General features: G+C 37.6%; 1 protein-coding gene across 1 annotated transcript in view; it reads left to right on the top strand.

Annotated features, from left to right (window-relative positions):
* tmem131 (transmembrane protein 131) overlaps window positions 1-11,922 on the top strand; it is a 45,294-nt gene extending 33,372 nt beyond the window's left edge. Inside the window, exons 25-41 of the mRNA XM_046844653.1 lie at window positions 1,319-1,385; window positions 1,601-1,749; window positions 3,157-3,299; window positions 3,802-3,985; window positions 4,551-4,736; window positions 5,243-5,398; window positions 5,488-5,978; window positions 6,073-6,239; window positions 6,379-6,509; window positions 6,660-6,781; window positions 6,868-7,008; window positions 7,143-7,299; window positions 7,596-7,711; window positions 7,813-7,897; window positions 7,987-8,090; window positions 8,170-8,309; window positions 10,923-11,922. Of these exons, the coding sequence (XP_046700609.1) occupies window positions 1,319-1,385; window positions 1,601-1,749; window positions 3,157-3,299; window positions 3,802-3,985; window positions 4,551-4,736; window positions 5,243-5,398; window positions 5,488-5,978; window positions 6,073-6,239; window positions 6,379-6,509; window positions 6,660-6,781; window positions 6,868-7,008; window positions 7,143-7,299; window positions 7,596-7,711; window positions 7,813-7,897; window positions 7,987-8,090; window positions 8,170-8,309; window positions 10,923-11,174 (2,791 nt within the window). The 3' untranslated portion in view covers window positions 11,175-11,922. The remainder of the gene's footprint in view (window positions 1-1,318; window positions 1,386-1,600; window positions 1,750-3,156; window positions 3,300-3,801; window positions 3,986-4,550; window positions 4,737-5,242; window positions 5,399-5,487; window positions 5,979-6,072; window positions 6,240-6,378; window positions 6,510-6,659; window positions 6,782-6,867; window positions 7,009-7,142; window positions 7,300-7,595; window positions 7,712-7,812; window positions 7,898-7,986; window positions 8,091-8,169; window positions 8,310-10,922) is intronic.
* The last annotated feature ends 353 nt before the right edge of the window (window positions 11,923-12,275 follow it).

Below are 12,275 nucleotides of genomic sequence, written 5' to 3'. Positions count from 1 at the left end.
GTACCTGTCATGCTGGGGAACATAGTGCTTCACTTAAATGTAAGTTTTGGTTAGTGGTGCTAAAAAAAAAAATTATCTGCTTTGCCAGTCAAATTACACCTTATAACTTCCTCTTCAGAACTGAAGTGGGTGTACACTGGAAGAATGGAAGTTAAAAAATTTAGTTTTGTAAGATGAAATTGTAGTTAAAAAAAATGTGTTATATGCAAGAATTTGACACACCTCCTAGTCAAGCACTTTGTATAAAAAAATGTGATATGTAGTGTTGATGGATTTAGCTGCAGTTACTGTAAACTACCTTGATTGACTGAAAGCTATGGCCTGATCTCAAGAATCTGTGGCATGTCTGTAGATGTGGGTTCATCAGAAAATCTAATCCAGATCCTGATCAAGATACAAAAATATTTCAGAGAACCGAACACATACTATAGTACAGCCTAAGCCTTATCACCCTTCATTTAATTGTTATTTGGTTATCCGGACAGTTTTTGGTACTGGACCACTACAAATTACAGTTTAACAATATAGTTTAAAATACACTATATAAACAAAAGTATTGGGACACCTGGCTTTTCCAGCCATATGTGGTTCTTCCCATTTGTATAGGATGTCTTTAGATGTGGTATCATAAAATTTTACCTTCGCTTGAACAAGCAGACCCAATCATGTTCCAGCATGACACTGCCCCTGTGTACAAAGTGAGAGCCATGAAGACATGATTGACATGGGTTGGAGTGGAAGCTCTTGGGTGGCCTGCTATAAAGTTCTGACCTCAACCCTATTGAACATATTTGGGATAAATTGGAAAGTGGACTGCGCCCCAGGCTTCCTAACTCACCACCAGTACCTGACTTTACTAACACACTCTTGTGGATGAATAAGCACAAATCTCAACAACAAGAAATAAAAATCTAGTGGAACATCTTCCCAGAAGAGTGGAGGTTATTATTAAAGCATAAGGGAACTAAATGTGGAATGATTTCTTAAATCGCATACGAAGACTCGTATGGCCATAAGACCATAGTCAGGTGTCTACAAAGCCTATTTTGTCCAATAATTACATTATTACAAATAGTTTTAAATTAATTTGCCATTGATAAAGAACAGTGTTTTTGCTGTTAACTTTAAATATCATTTATATTACCCAGCTTACAAGGAAATGAAGAGAAATAATCGAGGAATGAACCAACGCTCATTTGGACTAGTTCTGCTTTTGTTCATATTCGAATAGATTAAAAGTATCCTGCATGTGTGTATGCTGTTTTAGCTAAGACAGTGATTTGGTTCCTTGTTTATTTAACTCTTCTTTCCTTCACAGATTTCCAAACGAAAAGACGTCCAACTTCAATACAAGTACACTGGAATTTGAGGTTCAGCAGAATCAAGTAAGTGTCCATAAAGGTTCCATAGAACTCTAGATTAAGGCTTTTGTGTACACACCAGCTTCATTTGAACTGCATTGCAATGTTAATAGTCATTTATTTAAGCTTTTGTAGTATTTGTAAATATTTATAATTTGTAAACAGTTTTGATTAAATTTGCCAAGCTCACTGCTATAGAACTGCATCTGACAGGTACTCACATACGTGTTGTGTGTCAGTCCTCAGTAGTGAATTCTACTGGATTTGCGGAGGGCTTTACACGAAACTTTGTCTTCAACGTGCTGATTATGCCGGGCGAGACCAAATCACTCACTGTCAAGTTCTCACCCGTTGGCAATCACAGTGTCTCCTCTTTGTTAGTAATCAGGTGAGGTCTGATTATTCGTGTCATACACACACTTGTCGTTTAGATCTAGGGATTTGAAATAATTATGTTAAGTATAGAAGCAGTCTCATTCCCTAAATGACTGACTCACTGTTTTGCATTTAATTTTGCTATTAGATTTTAAAGTTTATAAACATCTATGCTGCATCCGCAAAGCCAACACCATTGTGGACGACCCCACACACACACACACACACACACACACACACACACACACACACACACACACACACACAAACACTTCACTCTCCTACCATTAGGAAAGAGGTTCTGAAGCATTTGGGCCTCACATCCAGATTGTGCAAAAGTTGTGCAACACACAGAACTGAACTGTACAAAACACACACACTCACTCAACCCACACACTTATTACTCCTCTCAATCCATTCCACCACCCATTTTTTATATATATATATATATATATATATATATATATATATATATATATATATATATATATATATATATATATATATATTTATTTATTTATTTTATCATATTACACTGTTTACATGCTGTTTTGCACCTCTCTACTGCTGCTACTGCTATTTTGGCACAACATTGTGTTTATGTTTAAAAGCACACTCTTGTTTATAGTCCTCTTTTGCACATTACTGTATAATCGTATTATACAGTTGGTTTACTGGTCAGCGCTATTATGTGTTTTGTGTATCTGTCCCACACTGTCTTATGGTGTCTGTCTGCACTGTTTGCACTCGGTTGCACACAATACACTTTATGTGGTGAGGACACTTACTCTTTTCCTTGCTCTGTGTTCTGTTAAGTAGCTTTATGTTGTGTGATGTCACTCCATGTTGTTTAATGGAGCACCAGGCTTCTGGAGGAAGGTTGTCTCATTTTACTGTGTACTGAGTCCGCTATATATGGTAGAAATGACAATAAAAGCTTTGTGACTTGATCTTATATAAAATGGCAGTAAAGGGTAAATGTCACAAACTTAAAAATCTACCGCAAAATACTTTTGTGCTCAACTACTGAACCCCATATTTCAGAATTGTCTAACTTCAATGAAAAGTGTCAGCTGGGTGAAGAGTGAAAATTTTGTCAAATAAGAATTAGAGGTAAATGCCTGAATTTGAATATGATTGAAAATAAATTAGTCTCCATTCATTTGTGTAAAAAAAAAAAAAAAGTATTTTGTTTACTCCAGTCATGGTCAACACTTTTTTTTTTTTTTTTCTTTTTCCCCACAAATAGACATTGTGCTGGGTAACATTACATTGTAGTTCATTACATTTTACAAACAATTGCTTCTGTTCTTCCAGAAAGAAAGTAATTTTTGGTGCCAAAAGGATATCAGCTTGGTAAACGTCTACACGTTACATGTTTTTGATATAAGATTTTTAATGATTTGTGATTTTTGTATAGAAACAACTTGACTGTGGTGGACCTGATTATGGTGCATGGTCAGGGGACCAGAGAAAGTCTAAAGCTTGCTGGGAAACATCCAGGACCAGGCAGCTCACTAAGATTTAAGATGACTGAGGCACTCCTTAAAGACTGCTCAGAAAGTGAGTGTGTTTATGGCTTACCGTAATTTTAAAATTTGTGAACATTTTAAGAAACTCCACTTGGCTCCCTCTGCGGTTTTGTCATTTGAACATCCAATTACTACCTACTTCCTTTTTCAATACATGTTTTCGAAACAACAGTTATTCTCAAATGTTAAGATCTGTACATGTAACTGCAGTTATTATGTAAGCTATAGTCTTTCTTCATTATATATGTTTATAGTACACATGACACCATGTCATGTTTTGTAACACCATGTGAGTGTGTACTGCAATACACTTACCTTTCACAATGTTTTGCTGACTTTGGTTTTTCTGTTTTCGGTTTATGCATTCACTGTGCTTTTTTTTTTTTTTTTTAAACCCCATAATAATTTAATTATAATTAGTTTACATTGTTTATGAAAGATTTGTTTTATAATTGTATTTAATTATCCCATGCTTTAAATTTTTATCTTTGTTCTAAACCTTATTGTATTTTTTTCCCTCTTTAACAAAAAAGACAAACCCAAGGAGCCAAATTTCACCCTGCGAAAGACATTCAGGCTGGAAAACACAGGGCTCCTGCCTATTCACATCCGTTCCATCGAAATCAGTGGCACTACTTGTGAGGGATATGGATTTAAAGTTCTCAACTGTCAAGAATTTGCACTTAAACCAAACACATCGAAAGACCTCATTATTCTGTGAGTGCCTCAATCTCTATTTTTACTTCACAGGCATGTTGTAGTTTGGAATCATAGTCTGGTTGATCGTGTCAGGAATTAGTAATGAGGATTTTATTTTGGCAGTTAAAACAAAGTGTCTTATAAAAATGTGGTTAGAAATCATAAACAAAATAACTTCTGCAGCAGAAATGTAGATGAGAAAGTAGATCAGTGTAGCCAACCTCAGGTTGGTGGGTAAACATCACCTGTTAACTGTGTGCTCTGGTGCATAAGGCACTATTAATACATTTGAACCAGCATGTTTGTGCTGTTTCCTCCAGGCCCCTGTGGAGGTATGAATCGCCTTTTTGTTGTCTTTCCTTGGATACTTTTTCTTGTAAATACTTTGGAGAATGTCAGGCATAAATGTGGATCATTTGTGGAGCTTTGAAAGACATCTCTTTTAAGGTTAATAATAAATTTAACTATGAACAAATTATCTGCATTCAGGTTTTATCTTCTGGCTTAGGGCTTACTCAGTATAAATAATGAAAGTAACATGCACTGTGTATCTGTGTGTATTTTGTGTGTGTGTGGGGTACAGGTTTACACCAGATTTTACTTCATCACGAGTCATCCGAGAGCTGAAGTTGGTGTCGGCGGGTGGCTCAGAGTTCACGTTCATACTGAACGCCTCATTGCCCTACCACATGCTGGCTGCATGTGTGGAGACCATTCCTCCACCCAACTGGGAGCTGGAGCTCTACATCATTGTATCCCTGTTTATGAGGTCAGCACACTTTATCTTAATAATTCTTATTATGAAAAACAAACACAACAGGGCCAAGCAGGGCATTTGAATTTTTAACAGAGGAAAATTATCTTAAACAATCAGCTTTCCAACTCCATTTAAAATTTAGTCAATTGTGTCCAGCTAGCATTGGCACCAAGAGCACCAAGGCCTATGGGTTGTTTAAAAAATGTGAAGATTAGGTTTATGTGTATGTGCCTAATTTTCCAAAAAAAGATCTCCCAGGCAAATTTGAGGAAATATTTTCAACAGATTTTAATAAATCTTATCATCATGCACAATTTTGTGTTCACAGTTTTTATTCTCAAGTATTTCTGCAATTACATAATGAATAATAATCTAGTCTATCTGAGATATGTTTGGCTCTTCTTTTCTTGTTTTATACTTAGAATAACTGACTTCTTTACTCATCTTTATGTGCAGTTTTAAGCACATAATTCTTACAGTCAGTACCTGAACAATCTGCATTTCTCAAATTTCTATAGCTCTATGTTCCTACTGGTTATCGCCACCGCGTATCTGGAGGCACAGGGAATATGGGAGCCTTTCAAGCGATGCCTATCTTTGGAATCCAACTCTCCCATGGAGACTGGAAAACCATTTGATCTCAGGGAAATTGTACGGATACAAAGTGATCCAAAGTAAGTTGATGAAATTTCTAGTGGGTGCCCTTATCCATACTTTACTGCCAAAGAAAAACAACAAAATAAAACGTTTTATGTTTCTCTAGCTTAAACGATTTTGGCGACTCGCACCAAAACTCGAACAGAGGAGTGTATGGTTCAGGTGGGAGCGGTCGCGCCGGTGGGCGCCAGGGCGGCCTACACTCTAGCTCCAATGGCAGCGCCGTTTTAGGGGACAGCAAATCCAGAGGCAGCTCAGGTCGCTCATCTATGCAAGCTTCCTCCCCTTCTTCCTCTCAGCTCAACAAAGATGGCAGCTCAGGACTTAACCAGCTGACTTATCGTAAATCACGAAATTCTAAACAACAACAACATCAGCAGCAGCACCCACATCCACAGCTGCCAACAACAAACCACTTGGAGGAACTTCAGAACCTGAGCACAACTCTGCCATCTCAGTCCCTTAGAGGCCAAAGCACAGAAGAGCAGGACTACAAAAGACTTCTGGTGGCCATGGACAAAGACTTGCAGCGGCCTGAGTCTCCTGCTGTTAATACGTTCATGGAACAGAACATACAACAGTCTGCACAAAGCAAAGGTAGCACACTGTGAGAATTGATGCTCTAAATTCGAATAATTCTCTGAAAATGGCAGAGACATTTTGATCATAACTATTTTTACTGTAATTTAAGGGAAAATGAAGAGTAAAACGAAGACTCAAAAAAAGAAAGAGGAAAAAGAGAGAAAAGCAAAAGGAAAGACCCAAGAAGATTTAAAAGAGACCCTTGGCGATATTGATGATAGCTCCTCAACTACCACCGAGACCTCCAACCCTGACACAGAAACTATTATTAAAGAGGTATTTAAATACAGCAGGCTTTCTCACTTGGATATCTATTTGCCATTTCGGGACAAGGTGTTATGGTTGTAGTTAGCAGAGTTTTTAATGCCTTTTATTTGGTGATTTATTTATTTTATTATTTTTTTGTATTACACAGGAACCAGTGAAGAAGAAGGTCAGAACAGTTACAGTGGAAAAAGAGCGAGAAGAAGTACCTCCCTCATCCACTAAACCCAAAAATAAGAAACAGTCAACAACAAAAAAAGAGAATCAAGTGGAAAAGACCAGGTTAATTGAAACATAATTTGAAAAGCACATCTGTATATCTTATTACTTCTTTCACATCCACTTTCTGTTTAGCAATTCTTGTAAGCATTTTGACTGACCTTTTTCTTCTTATATTCATGTGTCCAAAATTTTTTTTTTTTTTTTTTTTAGTTCTTTGGAACTTCCCTATGTCACTCCACTAGAAAACAAACAGCGCAAGACATTCCCCAAAACGGTCATTAATACAGGAACACAGAATGCCCCCAAACCGAGACCATCACAGAAACCGAGACGTGAGCATAAACTACTGGTTTAAACAAAATGCTCTTTGTTTCCTCTAGAAGCCTCTTGCAAATAAACTATAAACTCTTTTTATTAGTGTCTTGTGAAAAGCTGGAGGAAGGACGTCCATCTCCATTGGCCAAGTTAAATGGTTTTCTGCATGACTTCAGCAGTGGCTCAGAGGGGGAGAAGGAGTCCCCTCCACCAGAATGGGACGTTCCACTTAAAGCTAGCGTCCGTAAGTCTGTTAAAGGTGTACCTTAAATATATAAAGAAACTGTCTTGTGTGTTCTCACATAATATATAGCACGATCATTCTCAGTTGTAGTTTGTGTGGTAAACACGCAAATTCCTGTCTTTTATTTGTATCAGAAGCAGACAGTCTTCAGCAGATCTCGCTGCAGACCATGAACGCAGACCATTTTCTGAAGCGACCCATATCTGCTATTACCAGAACTTGTTCCCCTCCACCTATCTCTCCTACCCTGATTCCCCGCAACAGCTACAGCAGTGTGCTTAACACCAGCAGGTACCTCTTTCCTCATTTTCTATCCCTGGTCCTGCAGACACAACCACTGATATATTAACTTTTCCATTAAGTGGTGCTAGTGAAAAGATGGTAAAGGTGGAAATTTCCTAATTTCCTGCAACTGTGTTCTAGTTGAACATCTGAAGTGTTTTAGACTTTCTCAAAAGAAAGTATTAGCTTCAATACATGCTTTACCGTTTACTCAAAGTCGTCTAAAAAGAAAAAATCTTCAGACCTCCCATTTTTGTTAAAAATATATATGTATTAATTAATTAATTAACCTGGTTTATTTTTAGTGAGGTAACCTCAAAGAAGGCCCCTGGTAACAAACTGGTCAAGTCCACATCTTTACCTGGTCAAAATGGGAATCCCACCTTTGCAGCGGTGGCTGCTGGATATGACAAAAGCCCTGGTGAGTAAAAATAATTAACTTAATAAATTTAAAACAATGTACCCATGTATTTGCTTTGTTTAGTACAGGCATTTTTAATTTGTCTGTGGGTACATTCATAGGTGGCAGTGGCTCTGTAAAGGCTGAAGGTCTTGAAAAGATGGGCCTATCTCACATGACATCAGTGGAGAGTGACAGCTCTGACAGGCAAGTTAACCATCATTCGCATACACTGGGCATGATATCTAAAATCCTGACATTTTTTATTTACAATATGTAATTTCATTTGTGAACAGTTCTGGTTTATGGAGTCCTACTGACAACATGAGCAACCCTGGTTATAGTTCCACCAATTCTTTCTCAACTTTTGGAGCGCACAACCCATTCAACTTGGCTACAGGTATATAGACACAGTGCAACATGAAACACTAGCCAGCATGCATGTTTATTGCAAAACAAAAATGTTTTTTCCCCCCCAGTGTTTGGAATAACAGGATCCAAGAATTCAGAGCAACAGTCAAGCTGGCCTGAATACTCCCATGTGACCCCCTCCATCTGGGACACTGATCACTCAAACCCCTGGCCTACCAGCAACGGCTCCCCTACCACTCCAACAACTGTAAGAATGTTTACCTGCCATTAAAAAAAGAGAAGATTTAACTGATTTTTGTTTTGAAACAGAAATGAGTAAAAAAAATTCTCTTTCTTTTCATTTTGTAATTCTTTTTTTGTTTGAATACTGTTTTAGTAAGGCAAGGGAATATGGCAATCTAACAATTGTTGGGTTGCAAAGTAATTAAGAATTGAAATAATACTAAACAAACATAACTGTTCTTGTTTTGATTCATCTAGTTAGTTACTTTTCAATTCAAGGGTCATCAGGGCCATTTTAGACAGTGGAATGTAATTACAGATTTTATATAAAACCTTCATAATAGTTGTGCGACTGCAATCAGCTTATCAGTTTAGTGAAAATACACTGCCTTGCGAAAGTATTCAAACATAAAGATATAAAACTGTCATTTTTTTGTAAAAGAATCAACAACAAGTGGGACACAATCATGAAGTGGAACGAAATTTATTGGATATTTCAAACTTTTTCAACAAATAAAAAACTGAAAAATTGGGCGTGCAAAATTATTCAGCCCCCTTAAGTTAATACTTTGTAGCGCCACCTTTTGCTGCGATTACAGCTGTAAGTCGCTTGGGGTATGTCTCTATCAGTTTTGCACATCGAGAGACTGAAATTTTTGCCCATTCCTCCTTGCAAAACAGCTCGAGCTCAGTGAGGTTGGATGGAGAGCATTTGTGAACAGCAGTTTTCAGTTCTTTCCACAAATTCTTGATTGGATTCAGGTCTGGACTTTGACTTGGCCATTCTAACACCTGGATATGTTTATTTGTGAACCATTCCATTGTAGATTTTGCTTTATGTTTTGGATCATTGTCTTGTTGGAAGACAAATCTCCGTCCCAGTCTCAGGTCTTTTGCAGACTCCATCAGGTTTTCTTCCAGAATGGTCCTGCATTTGGCTCCATCCATCTTCCCATCAATTTTAACCATCTTCCCTGTCCCTGCTAAAGAAAAGCATGCCCAAACCATGATGCTGCCACCACCATGTTTGACAGTGGGGATGGTGTGTCCAGGGTGATGAGCTGTGTTGCTTTTACGCCAAACATAACGTTTTGCATTGTTGCCAAAAAGTTCGATTTTGGTTTCATCTGACCAGAGCACCTTCTTCCACATGTTTGGTGTGTCTCCCAAGTGGCTTGTGGCAAACTTTAAACGACACTTTTTATGGATATCTTTAAGAAATTGCTTTCTTCTTGCCACTCTTCCATAAAGGCCAGATTTGTGCAGTATACGACCGATTGTTGTCCTATGGACAGAGTCTCCCACCAAATCAAATCAAATTTTATTTGTCACATACACATACATACAGGGTACGACATGCAGTGAAATGCTTTTAACGACGGTCCGGCATGAGGGAATAAAATAGGGTAAAAAGGGGAATAAAAATATAAATAAAATTAACAAAATTTAAGAAAAATATACTAAGAAAAAGAAGGCAGATAAATAAAGATATCTAAATATATATGTATATATACATACATATATACCTATATATACACATACACAGAAAATGTTTATGGCAGTGTGCACCTCAGCTGTAGATCTCTGCAGTTCATCCAGAGTGATCATGGGCCTCTTGGCTGCATCTCTAATCAGTCTTCTCCTTGTATGAGCTGAAAGTTTAGAGGGACGGCCAGGTCTTGGTAGATTTGCAGTGGTCTGATACTCCTTCTATTTCAATATTATCGCTTGCACAGTGCTCCTTGGGATGTTTAAAGCTTGGGAAATCTTTTTGTATCCAAATCCGGCTTTAAACTTCTCCACAACAGTATCTCGGACCTGCCTGGTGTGTTCCTTGTTCTTCATGATGCTCTTTGCACTTTTTAACGGACCTCTGAGACTATCACAGTGCAGGTGCATTTATACGGAGACTTGATTACACACAGGTGGATTCTATTTATCATCATTAGTCATTTAGGTCAACATTGGATCATTCAGAGATCCTCACTGAACTTCTGGAGAGAGTTTGCTGCACTGAAAGTAAAGGGGCTGAATAATTTTGCACGCCCAATTTTTCAGGTTTTTTTTGTTAAAAACGTTTGAAATATCCAATAAATTTCGTTCCACTTCATGATTGTGTCCCACTTGTTGTTGATTCTTTTACAAAAAATTACAGTTTTATATCTTTATGTTTGAAGCCTAAAATGTGGCAAAAGTTCGCAAAGTTCAAGGGGGCCGAATACTTTCGCAAGGCAGTGTATATTTGCTTGCAAATGTGCACAATTCAGTAAAGCAAAATTGTTCATTTATTGTCAGTCTGCTGACCTTTAATTGCCTCCTAGTCCCTGTATTCACATTCCATTTGCTTTATCATAGGAAGATTTTTTCCAAATGTTGCTTCTTGCAATTTTTTATAATTTTTTAAATAAAGTTTATCCTAAATTTATTTTATCCTTTAAATGCCCACTAAGTTCATGAAGCAGCATTATTTATTAAGAATAAACTGGGGGACAAAAAAATTCTGCCAAAAGTTTGTATACAGCTAAAAAGACAGATCTGTCCCATAATGCTGTGTAGCATAATTCCCTTCTCATAAGTTCCCTTTGCCTGGTGTCTAGATAATATCCGACTTGTTAACCTTTGTTATCTGTGTCTGTAGACCATGCTGGGAAAGTCTCGGAACCCCTGGTCCCCAAGTTTGTCCTTCAGCAACTCCATCTGGTCTGCGGGTCCTGACTCCACCCTACACTCCTCACCAATCTCTGATTTAGTCAGCCACACTGCTCCACCCACTCCTGCCCCGACCGATCTTGGCCATACCTACAACCCCTGGAACGGATGGCCGCCATCGCTGAGCCGCTGGAACTCCGATCCCTGGCCCAACAACCCTGACAAGAGCAACAATAACTAAAAAGAGGAAGGAACACCGGTCCCCTGCAGCAACAAAACGAATGTCGTTATGGTTTCAGTTATTAGGGTGTCTTTAGTTTTTTCTTGTTACAAAAGGTCCTAGGTATGCTGATATAATTTTAACTTTAAATTCTTTGGATACATTTTGTTCGAATTGGTTTGTCCAAGTTTCTATTTAAACCCTTCTAAAGCTCTAAACATGGAGCTAAAGAAAGTAGATTGCCCATTTTTATTATTTTAAAACAGCCAGATTTTGAGTAATACTGTTTGGGTTTTTTTTCTTTTGAACTAAAGTATATGGCCCAGTATTACTGTATGGTCTTAAGTGCAGTATTACCTATAACTAGAAATGGAGCACTTTGTGTTAAATCCCTTCTCTTCAGAAGAAATGGGCAATGATTTAAGAATTTTCATTCATTTTAGCACCTATTTGGCCAACCCTGTTGATTTCTAGTAACTCGTGTCACAGTTAAAGAAGCTACAGGATTGTGTTCCCAGGACCTCGGAAGTCTTTGTCCGGTGTTTTATGGTCAATGCCAGTTTATGACAGCATTGCGAACTCGAGGTTTAACTTATTATTTTTATTGAATTCTGGTTAAAAGGATGGTTTATTTGCAAAAATTGGATTTTAATTTAACGTCTGAAGGAGTTGAAACACCAGAAAGGGGGTTGTTTTCTACATAGTTCATTTGTCACCATGACTGAGACATCCGTTACATTGGTTGAAATAAACATATCAGGCAGCAATATTTACTGTGTGGTGGCTCTTTTTTTTTTTTTCTGCATATACACTACTAAAATATATACAAAAAGAATCTAATTTGTGTGTGTGTGTGTGTGTGTGTGTGTGCCTATTGCAGTGTTTTGCAAGATAGATAATGTAACGTTGAAAAAATATGACTGAAAAAAGTGTGATGGGTGTGGGTTAATTAGTGTGATGTCAATCTTTAAACAATGACAATTATGTAATACATTGAGTGTAATCAGAAATTTCAGGTGAGGTGCATCGTATATCCAGAATATCACAATATAATTTCGTATATTTGCTTTTAATTGCCAAGTGCCATTCTAACCTCATATACCAGCATCAATGCTTCTGTCT

Source organism: Silurus meridionalis, chromosome 1 (assembly GCF_014805685.1).
Source record: "Silurus meridionalis isolate SWU-2019-XX chromosome 1, ASM1480568v1, whole genome shotgun sequence".
In the NCBI taxonomy this organism is placed as follows: domain Eukaryota; kingdom Metazoa; phylum Chordata; class Actinopteri; order Siluriformes; family Siluridae; genus Silurus; species Silurus meridionalis.
Note: the sequence above shows the minus strand (reverse complement) of the source record. Positions and strands in the feature narration are given on the sequence as shown.